Here is a 16612-nt window from a genome sequence, read left to right as displayed (position 1 = left end):
AATCTAGGAACTAACTCAGATGAGTACTTCTGAAATACCATATTGTTGGTGTGCTTGTGTAGCTGCAAACCTCCTACAAACTACTGATAAACAAAGCAGTTCAAGATACAGTTTCCGTGTCTCCGTTATACTCAGAAGTTTAAGACTTTACCAAGAAATCTATCTCCTCACTTCAAAAACAATGCCTTTTAACATTTGATGTATTTTGGAGACAGGCTAGCATTTGGATGAAGAGGATATACTGACCACATATCTCGGATTCCAACAGACAGTTCCCCACCTGTGAATCTGGGATCAGCAGATCTGTTGTCAGCACAGGAGCCCTAGGAACTGCTCCCTAAAGGTAAGTCTCCAGATGTACCCCATTACTATCAATTCTGAGCAGCTCTGTGGGGAACAACAACAGCTCAGCCAAGTAGGGTTGTAATTTTTCCTTTCAGGCCCTTTTCTTAACCTGTTTGAGGCTTATTAGGCTACTCCATACGGCACATCTGAGATACCTGACAGAGCAAAGCGACTCCACTATCCAAGGACACAGGCTCTCTGCATGAGTTTTTAATCATCTTCTCACTAAAATCCAATGTTTATGCAGAGAATCAACACTACTCTGACAGCCATTTCTCCTGCTGCATTCCTTTCTCATTCTTCCGAGGTTGAGCAGAAGTACTGCCAGTACACTGTAATCTACAGGGTGGTATTTTTTCTGGGTATTTCACAATATTGACATTACAACTCCATCACTGCAAAGAGCCACGCATCTTTGTTAACAGTTCCTGAAGTCTCACCTTTTTCCACTTCATGGATTTGATACCAGAAAAGAAAAATGTTCAGATTAAAGTATGAAGAGATGGGGGCCCAGGGGGAGGAGAGAAAAACTAGCCATAGTCACTATTACACTACACATCCTAAACTAAGTCTCTGAGAATTCACATCAATCAAAGATGATTTGTAAGAGCATCCTGATACTCTACTATTTCCACTGCTGGTTTTGCCAGCAGAGTTTCTAGCATGGCACTGACTAACAAATGCCACAAAGATTGTAAATTCTTCCACTCAGAGTTATTAAAATAACCTCCTCAAAGTGTAACTAAATAAACAGGCCACCCCTGAGACAACCTCTCTCCAATTAGCCAGTGTGCTGTATGTAGCCTGCAATAAAATCAATAAGGAATAGCATTGTACACTATTTATTCTCATCTGTTTAGTAGTTTCCCACCTTTGCTCTTTCCTTGTAGCCTTGGGTGCATCTCTGTCAATGCTGTATGCTCCTGTGGGCAGGGATTTTCTTTTACTCCAGGCTTGTGCTACACTCTACAAGGAAGTCCCAAGACCGTCTCACGTTCTAGGAACACGCATGAACACAGAGTATAACAGCTATACCCCAGAGTCCAGCATTCTCCTCCCATGCATACTCTTTAAGGACATTTTCATTCTAAGAAGTAGACAGCTAAATAAACATTTCCTGAGATATTATTGTGAACAGCTATAAATAATATGCTGTGTATCTGTCACGTGTAAAGGTAACAGGCTTCAACTGTTAAATAAAGTTAACTAGGGATTAATTCCTCATGTTTAGTGTTTTTCTTATTCCAAACTAAAATTATATTAACTTCATTTGTAAGGGAAAATCAGAGGAACTGACATTCACAACAAAAAGGGAACATAGTGAAAGAGGCGTTAATTCTGAAGAAAAAGCATCAGCTGACTAGCTTCTCAGTATCTGTAAAAAAAATAAAAATAATTCTGGCTTATGTGAGGTACTTGTTAAATACAAGTCAAACACCTGTCAACCAGCTGGGCTGCGTGTCACTGCCAAGCCATCTGCAGAAACACACCCCGCGCCAGTTGCTTTACTTAGTGTGGCCTGGGAACAAGAATCCATTAGACAGAAAGTCAACAGAGGAATTAGCAGCACTTTTTCTTTTAGTGCCCTTCCACTTACTTGTTTGACTTCTTGTGTTTCTATTTTTGGGAGCCTCATGCCAGAGCAACAGTGCTGACTGCTGATTAGACAAGACTTGGCCCAGCCTCAGCGTGTCACATTGATTTAATCGATTCAGATTTGAAACACACAGTATGAATGTTAGGTGTTGATAAATACTGGCTAGCATCAGGAATCAAAAAAACCCCACAATATTCTGTTTTGTAATACCTATGAATGATTCTACTATATGAATAAAAAGCAGTTTTTATTTCCAAGAACTTGTTATCTATGAATTTTAAAAAGCAATTTACATGGAATTTGGAATAGTATTGTGTATTATATATTACATAATAATATATATGTATTATTAGTCTTAGAAATTATTGTATAATATAATAATTATAATGTTATAATTAGCAATATGATAAATTATATTATCATTTTTAATTTGGGAGGGAGGAGGTAGTATATTCGTTGACATTAAAAATGCACACCTGAGCGGAATTTATTTTAAAAATTATATAACTAACAACTTACCCACCAAAAAAAAGGGCAAAGAGTTAATAGTTAATAGGTCACAAGTCACAGTAGGCAACAGCATTATCTATAACCTCTGCTTGTACTGTGCATAAATTTTCTACTGCATGAAGGTTTTTTTTGTTGTTGTTAAAAATCTCATGCACTACATTATACATAAATCAAATGCAGTACAGTAACATAAGTTACCCATAATTATCCCAATATAGATCAATGACACCTAAGATGGAAAATCTAGTATTTGGTGAAGTCCAGTATCTAAATCCTCAAAAGACGATAAACAAAACTAAGCAGACTGTGTCAGACAAGCTGTACAATGCTGCAGTACAGTGGGAAAGTTCCTTCCTCCCCAATTACTCCATCTCCTGCAACACACTGCTGCCAGTTTTTACAATGCGAAATCTTGCGATAATGGGCGGTTTTCTTAAAGCTCTACTTTCTGATGAGATGTGAAAAGCTCAGAATATGAGTTGCAAAACCTGCAGTCTCTAGCCCTCACAACTGAAAGAGGAAAAATAAAATAAATTAAAAAACTAATGCCACAGAAGCCTCACAGAAAGAACTGTGTAAATATAATTTACGAAGAACTGAAGAATTCTCAAGTCTCCCCCTGCCCTTTCAAAGTCTGTAAGGTCCTGGCTGAGGCTTTTCAAACACATAAGAATCCCAGAGCCCTGCAGACTCACAGCTAGAGTATTCACGAATCTCTGATTACGGAACAAAGAGCTGCATTTAATGACTGCATTATTTAATCACCCCATTATTTTTTACTTCCACGTTACATAACATGCTAACAAAAGCCTGTCCTGCATGGCAGCGTGCCACCCTCAGCTTTGCTGCCGGCAGCCCAGACCCCTAGAAAATGGAGGGTGACCTCTGGTTTCTTTGGCCACACCTCACATCACAATAGCGGCCGCTGCCCCGTGACCAGCCATGCTATGCTGGTTGTTACAGTTTCATTGCAAACACCAGAGGGTATATACCCTTCCGCCCTCAAGCTTCTCTCACCAATGTCACTTGCCTCAAGGAGCCCATGGCTTTGATGCCAAGCAATACAGGCATTAGCGTCTGGCTCCCAAAATGCATTTGCACTTCTGCTCTACTAAGACTTACCAATTTGACTTTGAGGGAAACCACAAGAGGACAGAAGACAATGCCTCCACCTTCCTCAGATAGGCTAGCTGGCAGACTGAAGTATAATTGGTTCTTTTTTTACCCCTCAAAAAGAAACAATTCTTTAATTAAAAGCGAAGTCTCTGCTCACCAACAGTACACAACCTGCAGTGGTCACTAGCACCGTTCCCACCAGAACTGGAAGTAACACCAAGGCAGTGTCACTGCCTGCAAGACAATTTGATTCCATGGAGCCTTCTATTGAGAACCGAACTGAACTGCTGTCATTTAGCTTTAGGAATTGAAAAACCAGGGAGCTCAACAGTTCCTGGAGTTGTGAACTGCAAAAATCACCTAATAAGGGAAAAATAAGTCAGCAGAGCAGACAGCTCTCTGGAATCAAATTTATGATCAAAGGCTATTCAAAACACTTCCTTGTAATGCTAAGTAGAAAGCGAGAGCAAGCAAGCAAGAACTATACATGCTGAAGCAATGAAACAAGTTTTGAAAAACATAATAGTCTAAAGTGTATTTGCCCAGTAAGATTTTTAGAAAGCATATTTATGCATCAGAAAGCTATTGAAAGTGACTGTTTCCATATTCATCCATCTCTTAAAATCATATGTGTGTTGATTATACACAAAGATATCACTGAAAACACAAAGAGAATACAAAACTCATATCAAATTTGTTGCCATAATAGATGGTGTCCAACTGCCTGATTTCCAATGGCCAGCAATTCTGAAATTCAAGTCTTTAAACTTAGTGGTAATAAAGTTTCCAGTTGGAAAACACTCTCTTTTTGCGGCTAATTTTTTCCTATATTAGTGATTATACCCTTTTTAACTCTATTGGAGACTCCAGAATAAAGTAGTACAAGGATTTTTCAAAAGCTACATAACTTGCACGATTAATGTCCATTCTTGATCTAAAAATATTGAAATATAATTGATCAGCAATTACAGGAGCTCAGAATTTGGGTGGCACTGAGCAAAAGACAGACAAACTGAGTAAGATGGCTTTAAGCAGTACCTGTCCAGTACTCCACACACATTTTTGGAAGTTTTCTCAGAGATGTCGATGAGCTACCTTGGAAATAACCCGACCCCTGTTAAGTATCTGTATAGCATGTGAAATGCGGAAGACACTGTGTCCAGAGATCTTTCAAGGCAGTTGCAAGGGAAATACTGAAATACTATAAACTCAACATCAATGTCTCCTAAGATTTGTATAACTGCATGAGTGACTGATGCTCCAGGAGCATGCGCTGAACTGGCATAATAGGTCATATATCAATGGCTCTTCTGCAAAACCAAATATGCCTCAGAAAATTCTGGACAGAGTTTCCAGAGTCTAGCTGGAGCAATGTGGAAAGCAGGTCAATGGTCACAAGGATATTCATGATGACGTGATTTGATTTGGATGTACATTGAACAAGTTTCTGGTTGTGGATTTTATCATGTAGCTAACCCTGGAGTAACTCAGTATGGAGATGGGTATCAAAAGCATCTCTGAAAGTAATGTGAAGTTCCTTGCTGTATTAGCATGTCATTTATAATTTTTCCAAAAATTTAAATTAAATAAAATATATATTTAAATCATATTGGAAAATGAAGTGCTGGACCTTTCTAAACCATGTTTTATATTGAGCTTCTGAATTAATTTTCTTCTTAAAGAAAGAAAACCTTATAGTACAGCATTTTTCAAACTAATTTTCTCAGGTACCGCTAAGGGAAAGGGGAGTTCTTCCCACCAGGCAAGGCAAAGGAAGCTGTTCAGGAAGTGTTAACACGTTCTTTTGATGGTGCACACATACCAATGACTTTTGAAGTACAACTAGCACTCATTGGTAGAGCTCTGGAAATGTACCTTCATTTTTTCTCTTGTTCAACTTCAAATATAAATCTAGGTTGTGCAGTGATAAACATTGTTTTTATTCACATAAGCATTGCTTTCTCCTTTCAGTCTAAACTGTTTATTTTATTAATACACTGTGGAAGCACCCATACAACGCAGTAGCAAATGCACAGCACATTGAATATTTCACTGCTTCTTCAGGCTTACTGTGCAAAACCAGCTATTTTGAAAAGCTTTCTCAACATATTTAATATTTTAGGATGGCTGTTCATAATCTAGATTGCAAAAAAATTAGTGCAAAAGCCTACAACAGTAAAGCTAAGTCATTTGAAAGTCAAACGTTAAAAGCAAATGGTCTCACAAGTATTTTACAAAATGTAGTTTATGAAACATAGATATACATCTCCACATCACTATGAATTGTGTACCACGAACCATAAGAAAGCAATTACTGTGAAGTAAATTTGGATAATTTGGATAAAGGAGAACAGACAATAAAAGTTTGATTTTGTAAGTCTTCTGAATTACATTTCTGGCTACATCAGTTTTATTTTTCAGAATGCAGGGACCAAGAAAGAAAAGTATTTTCATAATAGAAAAAAACCCCACACAAACATGAAACGGTCAGGAACAGAGCCAATTGCTCACCTTAAGTCTAAGCCTTGCTGCCATCAGCACATTCTTAGAATCTTAAGAGCTTTTTGGCTAGCAAGACCCATAACACACATAAGCCACAACTCCCCAAGAGGCTTAGTATTTCATATCAATGTACATGTCATGGTGGCAACCTATCTCTCAGAACCAGGAGCTATTCTACTAAACTTTTCAAAGAGACACAGAGATCGTCCACCCCTTAAAACGTGATAAGCTAAAAGGGTTGAGAGGTTCATCTTGACTGCCCAGGCACCACAGAACAGCAAAAAAACCCCCACCAACCCAAAATCCCAAACAGGACTACATCACCTAGCACCCAGGACGTAAATAAACTTTTAATTTGGTGCTTCATTGTCATGGTATTATAGACCCAGAAGCAGAGAGAAATAAAGGACTTCAGTTTATTCTGAAGTTATTTCTGAAGTTATTTAACTTCAGTTATTTGGCTGAGCATCTCAAAAAAATCTCAACTATACAGAGACAAATCAAATCCAGCTTGTTCAAGTGTACAAAAAGCTCAGGAAGGAAAGGGACAGAATGAACTCCCTGTAAATGAGAGCACAAAGATCAGCTGGCTCCCCCACCCCCAAAAAAAGTCTAAGAACACATTTTTAAGGCTCAAATACTTGATCTTCCAGTCACGGTTCAAAGTGTAGACCCCCTTAAGTTGTCAAACTATTTGAAAGCCTAGAAGCATACTGCAAAAGGAGGATCCAACACATTATACACTTCATGCAAAGTCCAACTGTTTCCTGGGCTGGAATAGCAGAAAGACTAACCATTCTCTCCCTACACAAAGTGTATGGCAGTGAAGTTGACCAACCTTATGCGTACCAATCCCCCAGTAGGTGCTATGAAAAGGACCTGCACATACGCATCCTCTATGGAAGCAGTACGACACTATGACTTCAGTAAATGGGAAGCCTGCAGGCCTCACCAACAGAAGAATCCTCGCACCTTTTCAGTACAACAGGAACACTAGGAAAATGAACTTTTAAAATAGGAATACTTTCCAGCAGTGTATATCAACCTTGCTCAGATTACAGTAGCATTGTGACCCTGCACACAGCAATGGTGTGTGAGTACCATTCTTAACGGCAGAGCTATCAGTTCTCATCAAAGTGAGGTTAGTCTAACTGCTAGATAAGGGTTGCTTAACTTGTGGCGCCTGATCTCCAGCAGGTTATCCTACAGCTTAGAGCACTCCGGTCACCTCAAACCTCCCCCTCAGGGACAGATTTAATTTCTCAGGCGGTACAGCCAGCACTGGCTGCTATCCAGTTATACTAAATGGTTTCAGAAGTGTACCCAGAGACAATGTCACTTGCTGATTGCCAGAAAGCAGCCTAACACAGCGCTTCCCTTGACATGTGTTTCTTCTGTCCTCACAGACTTTGCTGAATACCTCCAGAAGGCCACAGTATAAGGTCTCACACACACAGTGGTTCTGATTTACCACAGCATTCCAGTTCTTCTTCTATCATGGTTTGACGGATACCTTGAAGAAGTATCCCTAGAAGGCTGAACTACAAATCAGTCCTGATTGCAGGAAGGGGATGATGGCAATGTATTCCCTATCTTTTGGTAGTCTATAAATGAAGAGAGTTTCCTTCCAAAGGAGGACTATTACCTTCCTTTTCTTTTTTTTAGAACTATAAAATAACACCACAGAACACTCTCCTCTGATACTCTCAAGAATTTGTTCTGTTGCCCTAATTAGGATCTACTATTTAAAAAATATCTCCTAAGACGGTTCCCTGAAAAAGAACAGCGATGAAGGAACTAGGTAGTTAGATATCAAATAGAGTCATATACGTGACTCCATGATCTAATGTGTTGTGACTTTGGGAGCCTGAAGTAGAGCTCTACAGTGACTGCATTTGATTCTTGACTCTCTAGATTGGTCATCAGCACTGTCACACCAACGGCTTTTGCCCTGAAGGCAGATGAGATGACAGGCATGTTGTGGTGTGTTGCCAGTCAGTGGAAACCTCATTTTTTACATGTAACAGGCCTGAACACTCATTTGTTTTCTTTTGGATATTCAGGCCTAGAGTCATCAAGACTTAAAATTTGTTCTCCGTATTAGCCGACAGCAGATCCCACCTCTCAAACAGCAAGAACCTCCTACAAGTCTATAGCACTTAGATCTGCACCTATTAGCCGGTACAGCTGTTGCAAAACCACTGCAGCATTTAGCAAATGGGAAATTATGTTTTCACTGATAATGTCTTAGAACTGACAGAGGGCCAAGTGTCACATTTGAAGACAGCCTGCAGATATGTGAGGTACACAATCTATTTTCCCACTTCAGATCCCTGAAAGTCAAGGTCATACATGACGCCTTACAGACTTCTCACCTTTTACACAGCTCTTGAAAATTAATTACATGACCATGGAGCATTTTCCTGGGAGACTCTCCTGGTAAGATTCTCTCAAGACAGACAGTATATTGGATAGGATTATTCTAATTTTAATTTTTCACAACAATGTCAGGTACATTTGAATTTATCAGTTCTACAGAAACAGGCCTTCTAATAGTCAAGTTTATCTTATTTTAAGGTAAACTTCTAAAACAGATCAAATGAACTGATACTGTTTCTTACGCACAGCAAAATGAGTAAGACCTCTCATGAATTTATTCTCTGAACCTTTCCCCAGGGAAGGAAGTATGAACAATGGAGTACTGCCGTGGATAGTTTTTGGGTGTATCAGAAAGAGCCCCTCTGCTCTCTGAAGTCTCAAACTGCATTTACATAAAAAATTAATTCTTTCGTTTCTTTTCTTCCTGTTTCTAACTAGTGACTCAGGGATCACACATGCACAAAGCTCTGAAAAATACAGTGCAGAAAAACATAAAAATAGCCACAGCAGTCAAACATAACATCTTCAACAAAAGATAATGCATATTCAAGGGTTTAAAAGGATAAACAGCAGTAGTTCCTGAGAATGCTCTCCCAGCATTGCACAGTCTGCACCTCAACTTCCTCAAACAGAGGAGATGCCTTTGTATATAACAGTGCTGACAGTATTTTTATTCCTTTGCTATGTTCACTTGTCTTTGCGTCTACAGCATCCAGAACATCCTAGAGAAATGAGCACAAAAATAACAGACGCATGCAAATTTACATAGCTCTTGATGCATCAGTTGAGAGACAAGAGCACGTTAACACCATTCACAACAGGAGGAAGACAGAGCGATTCTACCTCCAGAATGGAGCTAGTAATACCCTGTACTGCTCTGCATAGCCATGACAACTCTGGCTAGCAGAAGCTGGGTGTCTGGATCTCAGTTTCTTCATCTAGCTATGCATGTACAAAATATTTTGTTTGCCTTTTTTTTTTTTTTTTTGTTTGTTTGTTTTAAAACAGCTCTTGGTTTTGCCAGTTTCAGATTCCACGGTAGTTCATTTTTAATTTGCAACAACAGTATGGCTTTTATGTAGTCTGAATTAAGAGTTATAGCGTTCAGAAAAGTAAAGTGTCTGGATATTAAATTTGATCTGACTGTTGAGCCTTACATAAACTAACAGGAGCTTTGGGATTTGGCCTGACAGTGAATCTGCAAGGCGCTAAGCAAAAAAAACCCAAACAGTATTAACCATGGAAACTATAATAATAACTTGTACTGGAAAAGCAATGCAGCCTGACAAATTTAAAGGAAGATAACATCAGAGAAGGAGCTACAGCAACAGCCAAGGGAAAATACAGCTTCATTCTAGATCAATCTCATTCAATCTACAATGTTATACAATAACTCTTTCCATTAATTCACATCTGGGAGCACGGTCAAAGCTGTCTAGCTGGATCAAACCAAAGGTTTCTCTGGTCCAATATATGACAATTACAGCAACAACAGATGCCTACAGAAAAGTGTAACAACAGGGCAACCATAAAGACTTCTCCAGTGGGTTCCCCAGACTTCAGAATCTTGGAGCTCAAGAACTTTCAGACAAGCAGCAGTGTCTGACACACTCCATGGTTTTTTATTTCATCAACTTTCTAATAAATTTTCAGACCGTTTAAATCCTGTGGCAGTGTTCAAACTGCAGTCACATAATAGAAAGAATGAGGTCATTCTATTCTTTTTGAACTTGATGTCAGATAGGTTTGATATCCTAGTTCTCACGCTGAAAAGGAGAGTAAAATAAATAAATAAATCAATCCTTATTAATCTTTTCTGTTCCATTCATGATTGTATACAGCACAGATTAGTACATTTCATCTCAGTTGTGCCTTTTTCAGCTTGAAGTCCACATTGCCACATCTTAATAGAAAGATGCCCAGTGCTCTTGATCACTCTTGACACCTCCTCTGAACTATTTCCAGTAATGCTAGATCCACTTTGAGACGTGGGAACCAGAACTGTATACATCATTCAAGATGCAGCACAATATGGTTTCATTAACAATAGTGAAATTAAGATGCTTTTGTTTCATTCCCTATTCTCTTCCTAAACATTCCTAAATCCCATTTATTTGACTAGGACTTTAACGGAGTTAGTTTTCATTGCTCTGTAATTCCTAGATCACCTTCCTTAACAGTAATAGTTCAGAGTCCGACAAGAAATACAGTTTGCTTTATTTTTCCTCTTCACCTGCATCACCTTACTGTTACTTTCTCTGAGTTTTATATACCACTTTATGATTCAGTCCCTCAACACTGCAAAGTCCTTTGAACATCTTTGCAGCCTGCTCTTCATTTACCTACCACATATAACTTAGCATCATCAGCAAATATTATTCTAACTCATCTCTTTGATATTATATATCTACCTCCCATTTTTAACAAAACACAATGAAATAGTAAGTAAAAATAAAATAGTAAAAATAAAAATAAAAATAAAAGAGGTCCATAATTTATATCCTGTTAATTACAGATCCTAAAACTGACAGTTGAAGTGAAACTCTTCTTTCAGTACTTAGAAATTGAGATAATTAAAAAATAAATCAAACCCTCTGCCATTACTAAAATGCTGCATGCATATGAAAGCAGCATGTCAACCAATAAAGTGCAATACTGAAATTCTGAGTCTCTCACAGCAACAGCTGCCTTTAAAAAGCATACTTGTTTATGGCACTGAAAGAACAGAAACTTGAAGCACACCATGAAAAAGAACCTAAACTGACAGAATTGGAGGGTGACGGCTGATATCGTGACACTAAAGATAACACTGAAATGAAAAGAAAAAAAATCATCAGTGAAGTGCACTAACACATGTATCTGGAGAGTTTCACTCGTTTGTATACTAACTGGCTTCCATGTAGAAAATCCACTATTATGTCAATCAGAACAGGGGGGAAAAAAACATAAATCACAAGAGGCCAAATGATTAGAAACTCCAGCAAGACACTTTCCTCAGTGTTATGAGGACTATCTTCTATACTGAAGATGATGGATATTAGACTAGCAGCCTTCCTTTGATACAGGTAACTAGCTCTGAACTCAATAAACGTGTACAACTGCCTTAATTTGCACAGCAACATTCTGAAATGAAGAGAAACTTATCCTCTTAATACACAGGTAGGCTGACATGCTTTCTTAGACATGGCTATTCCCCAGTCTTTGCTTAGAGGTCAGTGGTGTTTATCTCAAAGCTCTACCAAGTGGCCTGTTGAGAGTGTAAGAGCTCTTTTCTAGGCTTGCAGACTACAAATTGCACAGTCTAATGGGTGGCTTCCTTTGGTTCTGCATAGCACCCCCATTCCAGGGAAAAAACCCCTCAAACAGACAAGCACATCTGCAGAGAATACAAGGTCTGAGCGGCTTTTTCAGTGTCCTACAAAAACACAGCAGTGCAGGTAAGAAGTTCATTTTCTAACAGAAGTGCTCTATCCTCCCATTTCTGTACATAATTACAGACAAGCCACTGACATAACGAACACTTCCTGTGTGCCAAGTGATGTATCAATATACGTGAACATACCTTTTCGCCAGGAAGACCAGCAACACCATCCTGTCCTTTAGCACCCATTTCACCCTACAAAACAAATTATTCGGTTAGAAATACTAAAGACTTCTGAGGTTAAGAACAACTACTTAGATCGTATCTGATTCAACAGAAAAGTATATTCTGCCCTGTTTTTGTCATGCTTAGGAATGTAACCACTGTGGAGAAGGGTGCCTTACATGTAACACTAAAATCAGATGAAATGCATACATTTTAAAACACCTATAATGTCAATGAAAACCCTCACCTGACAAACAGTTGCACATGCACATTTCCATAAAAAACAGGTCTGCTGATTTTAAAGGAATTCACTGTGACAGCAGAGTGAAACCAAGCAGGTCCATTCTCACTGGGCTTAGTGTGTTCTACACTGAGAAAGCTCAACATGTAAAAAGGTTTGTTTTGTCTAAAATTCATGTACTCACAATATTTTTAAAAGATCTTATTTAAATTCAGTTCTTCTCCCCCTCCCTTATACCCCATCAAAGAAACCAAGCCCCAAACCACAAGCAATCTGTAAGAAAATTTTAGTTTTGAGAGACAAGCAACCAACTGATCAGGAGATGTATGGAAGATCCCAGCAGCTGAGAGCTCACTGGACCATGAGTCTTAAAACTATTGATGAAAATATCAGACACAAAAATTTTGCTTAATAATGTCAATTATAAGGGGTACAAAGTTTAAAATAAAAATCAGGTGGACACTAGATGAATATAGCAAAAACACTGAAACCATACTATAGTCTTAATTTAAAAACAAACCGCAACTATTATGTTTGTCTATTTGTACTAAGAAGGGAACATTCTCTAGCAAACAGAAAATACCACAGCCTTTTTTTTTTGAGTAATCCAATTCTTATGAAAACAATGTCACTGGTTTGAAAAGAATCAACTATCAAATTGTTCTTCAATAGAAAGGGTTGAACGAAGAAGCAGAAGAGCCGCATTTAGACAAATAATTGTAAATTTAGGTTCAGAGCCCAAATCTAAAACTGCAAACCCAAAAGCCCCTGCTGAGGAATTAGCGCCCAAGACTTCTAGACTCATGAAGCATGTAACTTTTTAAATAGCAGGATCCTGGAAGTTCATAATTCTGATGTTCAGCACATGCAGAAACTTCTCAGTATTGGGCAAAGTTCATCAGTTTAGTCAATAAGACCACTCTGCATTAACAAATATTGGTTTCTCATGACCTTCACAAATAGGATATGCACAGAGTGCTGCAGTGACTTTTTTTTTTCTGTTACATGTAGAACAGGAGATGCTTAACTGCAGCACAGCAGAAAGTCTTTGTCTAGGCCACAGAATGTATATCAGGGGTCCTCAAACTTTTAACCAGGGGGGCGGCGCGCAGATGAAGTGGCAGGAGGCCATCTGCGGGTGCTTGGTTTCCCCCCAACCCCCAGCTGGGGGGGTGGGGGGGGGGGGGTGGGGTGTCTGTAAATACCGGGGGCCGGATTGAGGACCCTAGGTGGATGTATCTGGCCTGCGGGCCGTAGTTTGAGGACCCCTGATGTATATGTTCTGTGCCCTCCACAGCCTGAGTGCTTCCAGCCTGTATCCCTGCTTGTCTGGACCGCTGATGCCTGCCAGCACACTGGTGGTCATGCGATCTTAAATTGTTCCAAAGTTCACACGAGGAATATCAGAAACTGTACAAGCAAACCACATCCCCCCAGCTTGGTGTCTTTCCCAAGAGCAAGGACACCAGGTTCTTGTCTGGAAGGGCATTCCTGCATTTCATGTGAGACCATCCCCATGTAAAGTGCATAACCATTTCTTAAATTACAACCTCAGTCTCTCCATCAGGCTTAAAATGATTTTAATTAATGCAGTTATGGTACAATAACATCAGCCAGGTATGCCAGAACTCAAAATACAAACACTGCTGTAAAACTTTTTTTTAAAAATAACAATTAAAAAAAAAAAAAACAAAAAACCCCAACAAAACAAACCACAAAACTCCACCAAAACCAAAAATCTGAAAGAGCTTCATAGACAGAATACCATCGTACCTTTATCTTTTCAGCATAAATGTAATACCTCTGTTCTGAAATGAAGTTATTCATCTTTTTAAAGTTGAGAAAGGAGCAGTAAGATTGGCCAGAAATAGTAACAGTACTCACTATATCCCAGAACTACCATTATAAAACATTTAGTCCCTGGTAAAGGAAGGATTTAAAATATATGCTTTTCCACAGCATTCCCTCTATGCTGGCAAGCAGCAGCTGCTGACTCAGCACACTGTACTCCGAGGAGCTTAAGTCTCCTTGTGCTTTACCCATGGATCAGAACCAGGGCCCTGGATGGCAGTATCAGTTAAGTTCTGAGAATTCAATATTCCTGTCTTTAGCAAGAAGGAAAAAAAAAAAAAAGAAAAAAGAAAAAAAGCAGCAAAAAAAGAAAAAAAAAAAAGAAGGAAAGGAGAGAAAAAAAAAAAGGGGAAAACTCAAAACACCAAACAAACTCCAACCCAAAACTAAGCTACAGGTCAGGTTTCCTTGCTACCTTTTCCTAAAAGCAGAATGATGTGTCCCAACAACTGAACAACTGTCACCACAATTCTGAAGTATGCTGTCATAACCTAATACTACTGTTGCTGCTTCTTGCCTATGATAAAACTTATCTACTTTCCTTGCCCCTCATTTTAATTTCTTAACAACTATACACAGAAACCATCACAAAATAACTGCATGTGCGCAATCTGACTTAAAACTTCTTTGTTTGTAGCATGTGAGCTAAGCAAATGAATCAAAATGAGCGACTCTCAGATGCAGAGAACTACTCCAGGCATAAGTTTAAACGACTGCTCTAAAGAAACAACATTCTGGAGCGTGTGAGCCGTCTCCTATGTTCTTTCTATTCAAATATTGGAATGGCCCTTAGTTAGCTATCGCAAAAGTAGACCAAAATCCTGTGTGTGCAAACAGCATGATCCTACTGGCATTATGAGAGAGAAAGCAACAGGACTGGCCCCTGGTTACCTTATCTAATTACCCACAGAGTGACTCTCTTATCTATGCACACTCTGTTCCCTTATGCCACTTGCCAGTATTTTAATAGACCAGAACCGCTTTGTTACATTCAGCAGGGTTTTTTTTATATACTGTATAAACTAAAATTACACAGCCTGCTACACGCCAGGAAGCCTTTAGCAAATACAACTTACTAGCCAATTAACCAAGGTATGTTTACACTTCTGTTTCACTAACTGCAGACAGGCTCCCCACCTTGAAGACAATTATTTTCCACTGCAAATTAGATCAAAGTTATGCTTCTAGCTTGTAATTGCGATTTTAACAACCACAGTCTGAAAGGTTCTAGTTTTTCATGCTTTCATTCAATGACTTTAAAGATCAGATACTTTAGGTTGTACAAACTAGAAGTGTTCACAGTCACCATGACAGAATAAAAAAAAACAAACAGAGCAAATGCATTTTTTTTCCTTTTTGTTTAATGGCATTTTCCTTTGCTTCTGCAGATCATTAAGTCCTTCACAAGAGTGAAAAAGAATCCTTTTTACTTTCTTACATAGTAGATGCTAAAAGTACAGAAATGAGATTAAAACCTCAATAGGAACTTTTATTGATGAACACAATAAACTCAGATTTGGAGAATTTGCCAAGAGTGAGAGAGAAAACTCATCCCAAAGGCAGTTTCACCCCAGGGTTTCCCTGGCACCGGTGGACAAGCAGAGAGTATATACAGCCCTGGAAACACCATCCCTGTCACCCCCAGCAGGAGCTCCTGGCTGTGCGCTGACCCAGCAGCGTCAGGGCTCAGCCTTGCAGTGGCCTGAGCTGGGTGTTGCTGGTTTAACCCCTGCAGCACCAGGGCCTGTGACAGTTGCCTCCCCTGCTCCAGCTGCAGCTCTGGGGTGGCCCCACTGGGGAAAGGTGACACCCCCCAACCCTATGCGCACCTCAGAGTGCTGAGGACTTGCTGCCACCCTCTCCACTCCTTCTTGAGGAGGACTTAAACTGGCATCCTCAAGTCTGAGATGAATACTGGAATGGTGAATACGGTAACATAGAAAAGAGGTATATATTTTAGACTTTCTTTTTAAAGAAAACAAACTGTATTAGTAATGATTTTTTCCTTTATTAATTTGATAACTTGGACTATTAGATAGTTAAAACATTACATAGGTATACCAATAAATTCTTGGCTTCATAGGCATGGAGCACTCCCTTCTGTCCCTTGCAACATTTTAAGTCTACCAAACCAAGTACACTGGCAATTCCTGACTGTCATCACTGACAGTCACCTGTCTTTTGCCCAAAATGTTTCTTTTTCATGCATTCCAGCTTCTTGGTCTTATCAAGAACCTCTGCAACAAAGACCAGAAATGAATGCTTCCCAAGGCTGCATAACAGGTGGACCTTGGTTATAAGTGTCCTGGTTTTGGCTGGACAGAGTTAAATTCTTAGTAGCTAGTGCAGTGCTGTGGTTTGGATTTAGTATGAGAATAATGTTGATAACATACTGATGTTTTTATTTGTTGTTGAGTAGTGTTTATACCAAGTCAAGGACCTTTCAGTTTCTCAGGCCCTGCCAGCGAGAGGGCTGGAGGGGCAC

General features: G+C 39.2%; 1 protein-coding gene across 4 annotated transcripts in view; it reads right to left on the bottom strand.

Annotated features, from left to right (window-relative positions):
* Positions 1-16612, bottom strand: part of COL19A1 (collagen type XIX alpha 1 chain) — a 203936-nt gene that overhangs the window by 143895 nt on the left and 43429 nt on the right. For all 4 annotated transcript variants that reach the window (XM_055810411.1, XM_013299754.3, XM_055810412.1 and 1 more), the window contains one exon: positions 12012-12065. In XM_055810411.1, the coding sequence (XP_055666386.1) occupies positions 12012-12065 (54 nt within the window). The remainder of the gene's footprint in view (positions 1-12011; positions 12066-16612) is intronic.

Source organism: Falco peregrinus, chromosome 7 (genome assembly GCF_023634155.1).
Source record: "Falco peregrinus isolate bFalPer1 chromosome 7, bFalPer1.pri, whole genome shotgun sequence".
Lineage (NCBI taxonomy): Eukaryota > Metazoa > Chordata > Aves > Falconiformes > Falconidae > Falco > Falco peregrinus.
Note: the sequence above shows the minus strand (reverse complement) of the source record. Positions and strands in the feature narration are given on the sequence as shown.